This window comes from Taurulus bubalis, assembly GCF_910589615.1.
Source record: "Taurulus bubalis genome assembly, chromosome: 12".
NCBI classification, from domain to species: domain Eukaryota; kingdom Metazoa; phylum Chordata; class Actinopteri; order Perciformes; family Cottidae; genus Taurulus; species Taurulus bubalis.
In genome coordinates, this window is record NC_136600.1 from 22,838,276 (window position 1) to 22,853,928 (window position 15,653).

A 15,653-nucleotide genomic window follows, 5' to 3' on the forward strand; every position below is an offset into this window, starting at 1 on the left:
TTTAACCTGCATTTAAATACAGGGGATGTTCTTAGCTTGTGTATAACATTATTCCAGTACTACAACTGGAGTTAATTTAGCAGACTATGAAAGGAAGGTCAGTAACAGTTCAGCTATATCTTCTAAATGCCCTATTTGCAATAGAAACGGGAGTGTTCTCCTCCTTTATTTGGATTAACGTTCAAATATCATATTACATTTGAACTCACTTCAGTCATTTTTTCAGCCACTAGATGTCGCCCGTTATCTACAACTGCTCAGCATGTTTATACATAAATAATAAAACGTTGGTATTATCAACAAAAAAAGTTGTAGGCACTTTGCAATATTGTGGTTGTATCATGCAGCCTCAACACTAATGAAGTCAGATAAAACTTGCAAGGAATAAAACACGGTGTTTAATTAAACTGATATAAACCCCTAGATCAAACATATCCATCAACTGTTTGATCCCTGTTGTGTGCAGTTCAATGCTGCCCAATCAAAAACATACATCAACTTGTGAACGCGCTTTACTTCTCCTGCGCTCGCTCGCTCCTGCTCACCTTCATCTCCCATCATCACGGAGTCAAGTCCAACAGAGTAACACTGAATGTATCGCGTCTATTCCTTCACAATAAAAGACACATCCAGTGTCAAACGACATCTTTTTTTAAATATATGAATATAATACCCCTTTGAGAGTACCCTACTATTATTACATCTATTTTACCTAATATTCCAGTTAAATGATATTACAGAGACTTTAAAACCATCGTTAACAATACCAATAACACTTTACAATAAATCACCTCTGGCCAAATCAATCACTCAACCATAACACTGTTGTTTGTTTGTTGGCTACATCTTTGCACTAATGTTTCGTTTTGTTAGTTCATTTAATGTTATTATTATATTTTATTTGTTGTATATATTGTGCATTTCTGTTATTATTCTATCCTATTTTCGAAAATATATTGCATATTTTTTATATTTTATTGCGTAACCTATATATACAAATTCTGCTGTAGAGAAAGAAATCTCCCTTAATAAAGTATCTATCTATCTATCTATCTATCTATCTATCTATCTATATATATATATATATATATATATATATATATATATACATATATATATATATATATATATATATATATATATATATATATATATATATATATATATATATATATATATACACACTGTACAAAATAGTTATAATTATTCTGCTGCTAAATCCTAATTTATGTTGGTTAATTTATGTTGTTTATTTATGTTGTATATATGCTGTTTATAGGTTGTTAATATGTTGTATATATGTTGTTTATATGTTGTTCTATTTCTTAACTGTTTTGCACTAGTCACTTTGTCAGACAGAAGAGAAACACAATTTCAAGTCTTCTGTATGTTTGCACTAATGGAAGAAGTAAAACTGATTTTTTTACTGTTCATTATTTATATCACTTGTTTTAATTGTTGTTTTACTATGTATCTTGTGTGCTGCTTTAATCCGGTTACTTTCCCCACTGTGGGACTAATAAAGGCTAATTTTATTTTATCCATCTATCTAATTTGATGTTTTATTTTGGTGGAACCGGAAACGCATCTTTACCTCTTATTTCCGGGTGGCTTGATTGTTGTTTCTACACCCGTTTTTCTCCCACTCAGTCAGTGTTGAGAAGGCAGTCAGAAAACTCGTGAGTGTCGGCATTTACCTGTCAAGATACGGAATAACGTTACAAGCCAAGCATTTGGGAATATTTATAGTTTCGACAAGAAAACTGCAGTATAGTACCTTCACGTCCCAGCCATGGGTGAGAGCGGGACGACGTGGAGGGGAGAGGGGGATTTAAACGTCTCTTTCGTCCCTGCAGCCTCCTTTGATTTGAACTAAACGGTGAAGCAGAGCCGAGCTGCTTCTATGCTGTTTTAGAGTCTTTGACTGAGACAAAAGTTGCGGTTTCGTCGATTACGGAAACAACATAGTTGCTCCGTTTTTTGTTTCGTATTTTGGGGAGTATTTGGTTTCCCTGGAAAGCGGCGCGGTGGCCAACTGAAAGCGGCTCACCGGAGTCGGGACTGCCCGCTTGGAAGTGGTCCTGAAAAATGGAGGCTGTGATCGAGAAGGAATGCAGCGCGCTTGGAGGACTGTTCCAAACTGTTATCGGAGACATGAAGGTAAGCCGAATTAACTTTTTTCAACACACCCTATGTCACCCGGACACCAACGCCGGGTAACTTTTCCCAAACACCGGTGTAGCTAGCGTAGCTATTCGCTTCAATAGGTAACGTGACGCTATTCAACGTAAGTTAGCTCGGAGGACTTCTGGAGAGCGTTTCATCACACTTCTCCTCAGACTTCTGAACCTGAGAAGTCGGTAAACAAAATGGAGTGACGTGAGAGCTTGAGTGCACTTGAGATATTATTTTTCAGCTGGTGTTTAGGATATCTTGGTTAGTTTACCTGGTCTCGCATGAACCCACGTACGTTTTGTGGTGACGTCAGCTAGCTACCTTGCATTATATATATATATATATATATATATATATATATATATTATACATACACTATACATACTACATTAGTATATGCTCTTCGACATTCCTTGCATTCTAATCTCAGGAAAAAACAGAAATAGGTTAGGTATATATTTCGTCAATTTGTTCCAGTTGGAAGTGGATGCTGCATAGAGCAATCGTCAGTCTCTATCGTATGTCGCGCTTATCTCTGCACTTGGTCGATGAGACGACGACAATTAGCAATTCTCCAGCTGTTGGATAACGTTTCTTGGAGTTGGAAGGAATTCCGGGAATGTAGCTGTCAGGGTAGAAAATGACCCGCGGGGTCTCAAGGCTCTGACATGTGGAGGTCAAATGGCCAGCCATCAGGTCTCCTGGAGTCAGGAAGTTTGTTATGAATACTGCTCAGACATTCAGCACTTCTCAGAGTCCCATGTCTCACTTGTCTGGGTCGTCATGCCCACCGCCTCGTCTCTCAACTGTTAGGTAACTATGCTGCCAGGGAATACAGTGGAAATCAGCAGATGCTTCATGTATTTGCTTTGCTTGTACATACGCCATACTCACTCTCAGTGATTGAGAGCGCCACAGACTGGGCTGTGCACTCAAATATACAGTCAACCCACCAACCTGTCAACAAGGGAAGTGAGCCATGCAGAGAGAGAGATAGATAGTTACTTTATGAACCCATCTTCCTCTGGTCCATTTTGTCATGGTGCCGGAGTGTTTGATATCTGATGGTGATGGCCACTACAGAGGGAGACTGAGTGATTAGACATGGGGAGAAGCCACATGCAAAAGAGGTGGCAGACATCAAAAAGTGCAAGAGTGATGCCAGGGAGAATGAGAGAGAGGTAGTGTAGGTAGAGACAGTTGAGCTGGTTGTTGGGTGTAATGTTTGACAGCATCACATGACATTCCTCAGACCCCTGACAGTAGTAGCACATCAGTGTCGAGCATGTGCTCATGCGGTCTTCATCACATCACCTGGTGCCGTCGTGCTACAATGGATGATGCATTAGGTCACTTGCTCTCTGTGATGGTTTTTCGATAGAAGGCTCTTCAACTATTTTCAGCCCGGGACCTGAATTTCGATAAATTTAGAGGCCCATCGGGAACCAGGCTCATTACACCGTGAATTAGGGCTCTTGTTGTGTGGGGATCTTTCCAAAAGAGGCCGCTGACCCATTTTGCAACTCATCGCATGCAGGACATGACAGTTATATTCTCCCATAAGCAGATAACGTAGAATGAAGAAACGGTTCAATGAAATAGAAGCAACATGAAAGCCAGCCGGCAAAATGTAAAAACATGGAGTTAATTTATTCTGTTTTAAACCAAACCTCCTGCTTTTCAGTTGCATACACTTCTATTCAACACCTTTTCATGCATTAGCTTACATTTTCTGATTCCCTCATGTCTACTGGTAACCAGATGGGTGGGGTTGACATTTTTTGGGTGATAAACTTGCTCACATGGATGGGAAAGCCTAAGCCTTGGATTTTTCTGTTTAGCCCTGCAGGTGAAGTGAGGCAACAGTTTGGAGTCGTGTTGATTGAACGGTTATGTAATGAAATCTGTCGTGACGATTATCTCAACCATGTTCGTGTCTCTTTCCCCCCCACAGAGCAGCTATCCTATTTGGGAGGACTTTATCACGAAGGCCGGCAAACTACAGTCCCAACTCAGGTGAGACATATGTACTCAATCTTGCAACCTATTTTGTGCTTTATTTTGACTTTTACATGAAATGTCAGTTAATTTCCCTCTGAAGAAGTTTTAAGTTGCCACTTGTCCTGAGACTAACAAGCACTGACGGTCTACATAAAAGCCTAATCTCTTAACAATACTGTCCGGGGGTCATTATGTGTCCCTCTGCCCCGTTTGGTCTTCTTTAAGCCTGATTTAATTTGTATTTCAATTGCTGTAAATTTTCACACCTGCTGCCAAAATTATTCCAAGTCATCTGTTAACAATGAATGCCAATCCCAGCCACCTCCCCTAGTTGGTTTTAAGTGGCCACGTGTCAGGAGACAAACAATTTATGACAGCTGAAATAAAAGCTTATTGTCCAGCAAGTACTGTAAATATGGATGTCCTGTGGTCTAAATTATTCTTTGATTAACAATGCATGGCAGTTCTCTAGCCATTTAAGTGTCCACGTGTTCCTTAGCCAGACTAATAGTGACAGTTGGATAAAGGCTCAGGTACTTAACAATACTTTCCAGGGGCCACTCAGTGTCCCATTCTTCCATTTTCTCAGTATTAGGCTGATTAATGGTGATATGTTATTCAAGTCTCTCCATCATTCAGGGGTTAAATATGTGACCCTGCCATGCTAAAGCTCAGGGGAGTATTTGTAGCCTTGTTGCTAATGACTGGTTGTTTGGCAGTAGGATGGCTGTGTGCCTGGGCACCAGAGCAATGATAAAAGGACAAATCTATTCGTAATTGTACCGGTGAAGAGGTCAGTTGAACCAACAGTGTGTCGGTGAGATCTTTTTATCCAGCCCGAGTAAGTTAGTGGCAGCTTTATAATGGAGATGCTTGTAAAAAAGTTACCTTCTGTCCAATATAAAGACTGTTATAATGGCTGATTGCTGCCCTATTCGATTTCCATTATCACACTACTTTTTTGCTGTATCAGGATTAATCAGATGCTGCTCCCAGAAAAGATCAGTTCCTTCTTTTCAGGATGAGTTGAGTGTCAATCAGAGAAAGATGACCATGTTTAAGTATTTTAGGCTATCTTTTGCTCGACTAAGGTTGAAGTGGTGGCATATGGCTGGCTGTAACGATGCTTCTGTTGCTGTAGCATTAAGCTATCTGGGCGTGCTCACGATGACTTACAAATAAGGCTTTTTCTGTCTGCTTTTAAGCCTAAAATGTTGGCAAAACTTGCCCCTTCAAGATGAGAGAGGACGAACGCACACCTTTCTTGGATATGTGCTGACCAAGATAAAAGTACAAGTGTGAAGGAACAGCCGACACTCGGAGCCACGAGCGCAAGAAATCATTTTATTAACGTTTGGTTTCGTTGAATTTACCAATGTTTCAACAAAACGAAACGCTGGTAAATTCTAAACATTTTTCTTTTGCGTTGAGGCTACAAGTGTGCGACTATCTTCCTTCACACCCAAACTACCCCCTTCGACTACAGCATAACCCGAACCCAAGGACCTCTCTAATCTGTTGGGGGACTTGGCTCCATAGAAGGATACACACACGGTAAAACACAAACACACCCACCTTCCCTCCTCGGCTTGGATAAGTGACTATCCAGCAGTGGTAGCGGCATATGTCTGTGTGTCTAATGACGTCCTAAAGCAGGCTACTCTGTAATTTCGACCCTCTGCACCCCTCTCACAAAGCAACTAGGAAATCAACCAATTACAGTGTTGGGGCCTGTTCTGTCATTTTTTTGGTCCAAATATGGTGTTTTTTTCTGCCTATTCTGGTTTTAAGCAACACATATACACACACATGCACACACAGAGCTTTGAAGAAAGAGGGCAGGGTGGAATATAGGCTAGCTGATTTCTAATCACAGTCCTCTTTTAACTTGTCAGTGTTTGGTCTGTGTAGTGGATCATGGTTGATGCAGCTGCAGAGCGAGGCGTACACAGAGGCCTCTCTCCCTCGGCTTCAGGAGAAGAACATTTTGTGAAAAACAGACTACCTCAAAACTTCAAATTCAGTTTATGAACTGTATGGCTATAAAACTTAATTTGACTCAGCTAGAAGCCCTAAAAGTTCCGATGGTAAATGTACAAGTAGATTGATATATGGGTACATCAACAGATACATACGGTGCAAACATACTTGCGTATAAAAAATCTCTCAAAGCACATTAACTCTGTCATGAGGATTTGTATGTTCTGTCAAACAAGGGGAATTAAAAACAACCTCCTTTCTATGATTCAGATTTACTACAGTCACATTCCAGTTTCTGTTGATCTAAGAATAGATGGTGGCAGCAGTGCTGAATATATCATTGTCAGAAATAGCAATCTGCTATACTACCCCAGGGTCTATGGGGAGTTTAGATTGGCTTGGCCAAGGCCTTGCGGAATAGATGTAATAGCCGTTTGTCTTGCGTCCAGGACAGGGGCGTTTGCAGATTTTTAGGCCAATGGGAGCAGGCAGGTCATTGTTGGAGCACTGTGCAGAGCTGAAGGCTTGTAGCAGCAATGAGGTGTTTTCGCCACAGAAGTCTTGGGGTTTTCTTTTGGCTGACTGTCGGAGTTGAAATGAAAACCTGATTATTCTGCCTTTGGTGCAATTTAATATATATATATATATATATATATATATATATATATATATATATATATATATATATATTTATATATTTTTGTTTTTTGTTGAGAGGTTACCTAATTTCATCGTCAATTCAGCCAGAAAATTAAAAAAAAACATGTAAAACCATGATTTTTCCATTTTATGCCGACAACCTTTCCTAGGCTGTACTGAAGTTATTACTTGAAAGTGTGAACCAGTTTAATAGTTTGGCATTTTTCTTGTATAAGAATGGAGCAGATTACAGCAGATGATTATAGCTTGTAATTGTACGTCAGTGGGCTGGAGCCATTAATACTAAAAGTTGGCTTCTGTTAAAACCACTTCCCACTCAAACCTGTTTCTGATTATTAAATGAAGCTTGACTGAACAGGACTTTTGCTGCATGTGCACGTAAAATATAATCAATTGACCAATGTGTACATGGGATATATTAGTGGAGACAGACATCAGTTGAAGGTTGCTTGGGTGGCTGCACTGGGCTTTAAATAGAAAGGAATCTGTGTGGGCCTGTGTGCATGTTTCTTTTTCCATTTGCAGGACACACCCTTGGATCTTCTGGTCAGCTATACAACAACATAGCACTTATCAGCCAATCATATTACATTTTTTGAGTGATAAAGAAAGTTCCATTATTGACTGAATGCTCAGACTCGGCTGTCACTCAAATGTAGAACAATATTTAGGCCTGAAACTACAGGTTTGTTCTGTTGTTTTTACCTTTCTTTCGTAACAGGCCCTTCTGAGATGTTAACTGTAACTACAGTAAACCTTTTGTCTATTTAAAATCTTTTCCTTCCGTAAGTCAATTCGAGAGAGCACGACTCAGTGGCTCTGGTAAGCACTGGCTCTGGGTTGGAACCAAAGGGGTGCTCAGGCCCAGATTCTTTTCAAACTTGAAGTGTTTAGCCCCAACCGATGTTCCCTCGACGCCTCACGTATACAGTAGTACTCCCCAAGATCTGTAAACAGAGTTTGATGTGTGTACAACTGATACTCTTCCCCTATAAGGATATCACCTCACCTCAGAGGCCATGCATCAGCAGCACTACGGCAAATGCCTTGCATGTGTCACACAAAGATACACACAAAGTAAAACAAATGCACTCCGTAAACTCATAGAAATAGATGTGTATTGGTGTTAGAATGTTCAGGAGTAAAACCACTTTTGTTCCACGTGCAAGTCACACTTTAGAAACACCACCAACATGTATTCAGCTATTGTTTTGCCCAGTTGTGAAAGCCACCTGCAAGTAAGGCTTGTTTATGGAAATTCACAAGTTGTGTAATGATGGTTTTCTTTTGGCCATTGGAATATAACAAGTGTTTACAACTGAAGGTACTCAGGGTTAGAACAAACATGCTCTTTTGGCTTGGAAATCTTTTGTTTCTTTTTTGCATGCATTCATGACTGTTGCATTGTCTCTGTTGTGGAGATCAGGTATCACAAATGCACTTGCACATACATACTTACAGACACAAAGAGAGCCATCTCCATACTTGTGATCTTAATCATGAGAGCCCTGTTGTTTATGAAGTAGGTGAGTTAGTATTTCCCAGTTAACCAGTCAGCTGTCCCGCCGATGAGGCGCCCTGTTGCCAGCGAGCAGACAGACTATCCTTCCGGCTACCAGCAAGATGGTATCAATGAGTAAAACAGCAAGTAATCCTACACTAAGTTTCCACGACTCTTTTATTTTTTTATGAGAGCTTGCATTTTGCCCTTTCTTCAATCTGTTATGTGAAAGCATTATATTATACTGCAATTTGTAAATCATTGGTTAAACCATACAAGATGACAGAAGCAGGTGTGATCCCGTTTTCCATTTTAGATCAACAGGGTAGATCCTACATTGATCCTTTCATTGACCTGGAAGAGCAGCAAACTCAAGAGCTGCTCGGCTGAGCCGGACAGATTCTGGCGGTAGACTTAGACATTCCTCACACAGCAGGGCACATTTAAGTTTGAACTTACTCAGACACTCGCAGTACATATTATACATACTTAACATTTCAAATGATCAGGGTTGATGTAGGCTTCATAATCTAAAATGTAGCACATATATGTGCAGACATGTGCACACTTGTATGTAATTGCTGCAGTTGAGCAGCCACCTGTGTTCATGTTATCTTTGGCTGAATCAAAGTACTGCTTCTGGCGTCATTTATTACACTAAGTTTCTCCTTTGTTGTCTACAGTTGTGTGTTGTATAAATGTGGTGCCTTCTATTGTTTCTCCTCAGTGAAGTGTGACGTATTTACTTCCATGCTGAAACTCTGTTTTACTCTTTTCTCCCAGGGCGACGGTGGTTGCTGTGGCGGCTTTCCTCGATGCCTTCCAGAAAGTGGCCGACCTGGCCACCAACTCCCGAGGTAGGAATAAGCCCACCGACGTATAGGACTAGTGGTCTTCTACTGCAAAACAATCCATGATCTCTGCAAGGAATCAGTGTCGTTTTCAGTCTTGATAGACTCAGTGTGCTGAAGGGGTTAAATCATTTAACTCACTGTTAAACAGTATGTGTGTCTGGGCACCTATGTGTCAGTATGTTTCTCTGTGTAGCCCATCTGTGCAAGTCCAGTCTTTCACCCCACTGTGCTGAGAGCTTTTGTGGGTTGTTTGCTTTATCGTATGGGTAGTAAATCTGTCACTATGCTGTTTTGAAGATCTGCTGCTGGCTTTTGTCTTCGACCTCTGCCCCCTTTTCCCCTGCGCGCTGCCCCTCACCCCCACACATACTTCACCTCTGCTACATCTGGACTCTCCCAGAGAGTCTGCTTCTACTCTGTATGCGCTTGAGAGAAGAAAAAAAATGGAGAGATCTCATCCTTCCCCAGCTTTGACACCTCAGACCTTGCTTCATACTAATAATACTATTAATAGGAACTGAGACAGGCACACACATTCATCACTTCATGTACTGCAGAGAAGCATGGTGGGGGAGAAAGATGGAGGAGGACAGGGAGTCATAATTCTCTTGCGCCCTTCTTCTCTGTCTCACACACACAGTATGGATGTTTACTGCGAAGGAGTCCGATTCACTCCGCTGAAGAGCATCATCTTTCCTCTGCTCTTTCATCACTTTCTCCCACCATGCTCTCTCTACATATCTTAGGTTAGCGGTATTGCATTACACTGTTATCGTTTTTGTGCTCTGTTGCTCAGGCTTCGCTGTGCACCTGAGCTCCTCAGCACAGAGGCAAGCGTGGATAATGTGTTATAGTGCACTGTTGGCTGACACACTGCTATCTGCATCGGAGGTAGATAACCTGTCCACCTGATAACCGTACTAAGGTATTAAATAAATCTTTTTTTTAATCTGGATTACAGATTGTATTTATATTGTGGGGCTACAGTTGTATATCTTTGCAAATTCCTAAAATGTTTGTATCAAACCCTTTTACTTCAGACTGGTGTAGCACATTTTCTTTCCACTACTTTGGCCTGTAAGCCTTTCTTTTTTGCTTTTAATAGCTTTTAATATGTGTATCTCTAGCTGTGTTATTCCTTATATTTTAAATAGTTGCATTTGTAATGCTCTGTAGACGAGTAGCCGCTCTGCAGCCGCCTCTACCTGGCGATCGTATCAGCTTACTCTATTGTTCACCTACACAGCAGAAGAGCATCGCGGCTCGTGTCTCTCTCTGTGTGTGTGTGTGCTTGCGTTAGTAGGTTTGATGTTAAGCGCATCTGCATGGTTTTGTGTCTAGATCAGATAAAAGCTAGTACTGAAAGACACAGCATTTGCTGTTTGCTTATCATGAGTAGCCAGAGGCTGCTGAGGCCACAATATACACAGATGATGGCTTCTTTCCTTCATCTTTTCTATCTTCTCCATCTTCTTGCTTCTTCTCGTCCTGACCTGCTCCCTGCAGCCATGGAAATCATGTGTTTGCGGTGGACCAAAGTTGTGTATGTGTGTTTGTGTTAAGGGGCTAAAGTAAAAAAAAGGAAACAGCCCTTTACCACACCATAGAGACCACAAACTGTTAATGTTCTGCTATTATTCTTCTAATAATACTAATAATAATGGTGCACAAACATAAAAGTAACCTGAGATTTGACAGTGCACCTGTTAAAGGTTATTTAGTGTCCTATTCAGGAGAACAAAAGGCTTTCGGCCGCCTTTTGTAAACGTTGCACAATTGTAGAGCCTTGGATATTTTGGCAGTGATAGCAGCTCATAAAAATTCAAGGGTTGATCACTTGACTCTGCAGACTTTGATATGTGACAGTAGTTATGTTTATAGGTGTTTAGATGAAAGTTACTTTAGGACCCTTTTATCAGTGTTATCACTGCAGCTGCATCAAACAGCATGATCAGGAGCTTGAAAAACACATTAACAGAAGGCTTTTCTAAACTTCAACATTGGACCGCAATGGTGTGTTCTCATATGCATCTTTGTTAATTCATCCACATGTTAAATGCATTCTTTATTATTCATTTTTAAATGGCTTATAATCTGAACAATAATTAAAATGGCTTTTTGATTTATGGGGAAAAACATCTGTCAGCATGATGGCTATAATGGGTTCATGCTTGTGAAACAATCTTCCTGTGTAAACACCAGTAAATGCTCATTGCATGAGCTAATCGCTTTGTTAAAAAACCCTTGACTCCGTTTTGGACAACAAAACGTGTGTTGCTTCATATCATTATCAGCTGTTGCATGCTGTTTGTGTTTTTGCATTTGTTTTAGGTGATTTATTTCACCCGCTTCTTGAAAACCAGATGTATTCATGAGGAGAAAAATACTTGGGATGCTGGGCTAGTTTTTGCATTCCATGGACCAGGTTGAAAATACCCAATTAAAGCATAGTTAGGGTTGGAAAAGAAATGAGGATTAAGATTACCACAATAAACTCTTGAGTGAGTATACTTCTTTTCATTGTCAAGATTTGTAAAGGTAAAGACCAGCTTACCAGTTTACAGTTGAGTGAAATACAATAACCGGAATGCCAAGTGGAGAAAGTTTGAAGGAAAGAAAGAAAGATATACTTAAGTTTCCAGACAAAGCCTTTCCTTTCCACTGTTGGGCTCTATTATTCAGAGTCTATTGGAGCTTACAGTGAACACAGAGAGGTACATGTATATATGTATGTATGTATGTATATATATATATATATATATATATATATATATATATATATATACACACACACACAATGAACAGAGAGCTATGCACTCATAACTATAGATGCTCACAGGTCTACATATTTAAATGTGTTCAGACAAATACTTGTGTATTCACGGCCACACGCACAGACAGGATTAGCTGAAACCACCTGTTTCACTGTGTGGTCCGTTCGGATTTGGACTTTCTCCGTGCTCACTTTTCTTTGTTGTCTCATTCTGATAAAGTACATCGCCTCTCGTTTTGACTTGTTTTCCAGCTGTGTTTTGAACCTCTGCATGTTTTTTCTTCTTCTTATGTTTCCTGTGAAATCATTTTTCATGTTCATTCTTAGTATGCCAGGGGTTAACTGTACATATTCATCCCTTCATATGAAGCTGCTCTTTTCATTATCTTTGCCATATATCATATCCCTATGGGCATGTATTCATCCAGTTGTATTTCAGCCTTCTTCCTTTCTCTTTGCAGCTTTGTTTATTTTAGCTCTAGACGCTCAGCCTTGACAGCTCAGCTTTGGCTTCTCCATGTATTTTCACTTTTCCCCCCTTAGTATGGTCTAAAACACTGATTGTCTTGCTTTGTCTGTCAAGAGCAAGTTTCTCCAGAAGCGACCTGAGCACACTTTCAAAGTTTCAACACCGGTTAATCATTGAAGAAAGTTTACAATATCAGCGCCAAGCCTCTGAATTAACTTTGTGCCGTGAAGCTGGGAAAGCAGCATTAACCCAAAATACCACCTTAAAAACTCAATGTAATTCTAAAGCTTTCAGAGCTTTTTTAGTTGTTATGCCTAGTGTGTCTTTCTTATTGTGTATTTTCAACTACAAATTATCACATATCAACAACACAGATCTTTCCAAGATGTTAAACTTGTATTTTGTTTACCCATTATGGAAGCATGTTACATTTTTTGACTTAATGTGGTCAAAGTTGTCGTGCCTGCAGCAATTTTTCTGACAGAAGATTGTTTACTGTCTTTACATTGATCTTCTCACTCATTACCTGAAGAACTGAATCTATAAGTTATTATTTTTTGTCTTTCATTTTAGCGCTGTAAGTCTGTCCCATGTTGTGCGCTCTCTCCCGCACCCACAGAGTTGCTTGCCTTGAAGCAGTGTGCCAGTGTTTGCTGTAACAGGTCGAATGGCTCTATTTGATTTAAAGTCATGTGATTAAACATGTATTGGGTCTGACTTGATAGGAGTACTCAGACATCAGGCCACATTGAACCACGTCCAGGACACGGAAAAACAAACTATTGTGTTTGTGAATTTGCTGATAGGAAAAATGTGACGCGACAGCGAATTTTAGTTTTCTCAGAATTCAATGAGCTTTCAGATGAAGGTGCTATGATTTGACCACAAAGCTATTTTTGCCCCAGACACGCGTGACCACCTGCGACGTGTTTGATTCTAACATGGAAACATAGTTGAAAGTGATGCATTCATCTTCTTGTTTCACATTTTATAAGCAGAATCTGAGCATATCATAACAAAATCTTTAGTCGTGGTGCACCACTAAAGCTTTTTTTCAGCAAAGAATAAATAAACTTGTTTAGCATTTCGTGGAATCGATTAATCGCTCTTGGTTCAACTACAAAGTGAAATGAGCAGCTCACATTGAGTCACATCACATTCTGTCAATAATCTCCTTACCTCATTATGACCTCCGCCAAATGTTACTTCACTGCAGTATATACAAGGAGCCACCCATGGAGAGCCGTATGAATTTCTAATAAAGTAGTTTTTTGTCTCTGTTTTAAGAGAATCATAAAGTTTCTAAGATCCAATAACTTTAACCAAGCGGTTTAGGAAACGCTTAAGATGGACCCGTTCAAATCAAGTACAGGGAACCACTTTAGGTAGAAGACAGCTTTATGCTACATAACCGGCACTCTAAAGTACTCGTCCTTTTTTTGCAAGGTATTATATTTATTTTGTACCAAAAGGTTATCACAACCCCTTTTGTTAAATACTAAAACAAGTTCGCAAGACGACGTGCAAATCAATTTAAAGAATTCATTTTACAAGCAAAAATCCAACAATTTTGAATAAGACAACTCAGTGTTTTGCAGTCTTCTTTTTCAGCTGTTGGCTGTGACAAAACCAGGCTGTCTGAATCCTATTATCTCCCTCTGAAAACTTGAAACTGCACTCGTCATTGGTCAAGAATGAGACAAAGCCCTATTGAAGCTGTAAAGAGGGAACAAACGCAGAAGAACAGAAAAGGCAAAAGAATAATCCTTTCTCTTGTTTCATCGAGTACTGTTTCATTTTCCATGTAGATCCCCTCTTTCCCTCAGTTATACTTTCGTCATAGTTTCCTTCTGCGTATAAAGGGTTTTTGTATGTGTCTGTTTCTACGTGCCTGTGTATGCATCCTTTTTTTTTAAGCTTGTGTTTCTGTACGTGTGTGTTTTGTTTCTGTGTTCATACTAGTGCTACCTCTTTGTGGTATTCCATTCACCACTGAGTCGAGTGGGTGGTGAGACTTCTTTCAAGTCGGCCACGGTGAAACAGCTGACGGCAACCATGCTGCCCAGGGAGATGAGGTCATTCCATACAAGAGACCAGACAAGGAGACAGATGTTAAAAATAACACTGTAATGCAATTTGTACTCTTCCCAAGAAGTGCATATTGTTGGACTAGAAACGGACATTAATTATATAAGAGTATATTCTCAAGGGCTTTTAACTTTGATAAGGTTCAAGGCCAGTATGACCTACCCAAGGTTACTAGAGCATCGTATGTTACTGGTATACAGACATCCCATTCTGGACCGACTGCTTACCATCCTAATAGTATATGCGGAGAGCAAGTTTGACTAGTTTTGAGGCTTTATTAAGTAGCTTGTTTGAAATCTCAGAGTCTCATCTTGGAAACTGTGGTTCTTGGTTGTAACATGTTCCAGAACATATTCACATCGACACGCACGCAACACTGAATTTCCCACACCACCCATCGCATCATAGTTTGTTCACAGTTATAAAAATAAACCAAGCCTGTGTCGCATGTTGGTTGGCAGCTGTCAGGACACCGTCTGGGCATGTAGAGTGAGTATTTGTGTGTGTTCATCTAGAGTATGTTAGTATGTCAGAGAGTCTACTGTATCAGTACATGTGTGTGTGTGTGTGTATAGTATATTATTCCCAGTGGCTCTGTCAGCAGCTATAGTGTTGAGTCTGTTTGGACACGTCTGACTCTGTGGACATGAAATAGACACCTGCCACGCAGCCGGCATGTAGAAGCCTGTTAGTGCTAATTAGACCTGCAAAGATTATTACGTTGCACAAACATGTTCTTAAAGGTGATAATTACTTGAATCTTCCAGTCACCTGTCCAGTTATTGAGACTCCTTTGAGCAAGATTCTTTTTTCTGACAAACAGAACCTCTCATCATTTTCAACAGCTCCACATCACAAGAAGTGTAAATGCATGGTCGGGTATTGTTTTCATGGTACATGCAGTAAAACGTGCCCTTGTGTGAACAACAAACAGTAATTTTTGGGTTTTGCCATCACAACTGTATAACACGGAATATGATAAATAAATGATTATTTCAACAATTAGCTGTTTTTGAGACATTGTCCTATGTCCGAGCACACTGTATGGTCAACATAAACATTTAGCCATCTGCTTATGCTGAAGTCGTTGTCTACATACTGTATGAATACAATAAACCAGTTCTTACACACTTTCTGTTTGGGAAAAAGACA

The 15,653-nt window shown here is 40.0% G+C and overlaps 1 protein-coding gene across 1 annotated transcript in view; it reads left to right on the plus strand.

Annotated features, from left to right (window-relative positions):
- Nucleotides 1-2,088: 2,088 nt before the first annotated feature.
- Nucleotides 2,089-15,653, plus strand: part of LOC306745363 (protein MTSS 1-like) — a gene marked incomplete at its 5' end in the record, with an annotated part of 43,267 nt that continues 29,702 nt past the window's right edge. The window contains 3 exons of the mRNA XM_079228136.1: nt 2,089-2,160; nt 4,130-4,191; nt 9,101-9,174. Of these exons, the coding sequence (XP_079084262.1) occupies nt 2,089-2,160; nt 4,130-4,191; nt 9,101-9,174 (208 nt within the window). The remainder of the gene's footprint in view (nt 2,161-4,129; nt 4,192-9,100; nt 9,175-15,653) is intronic.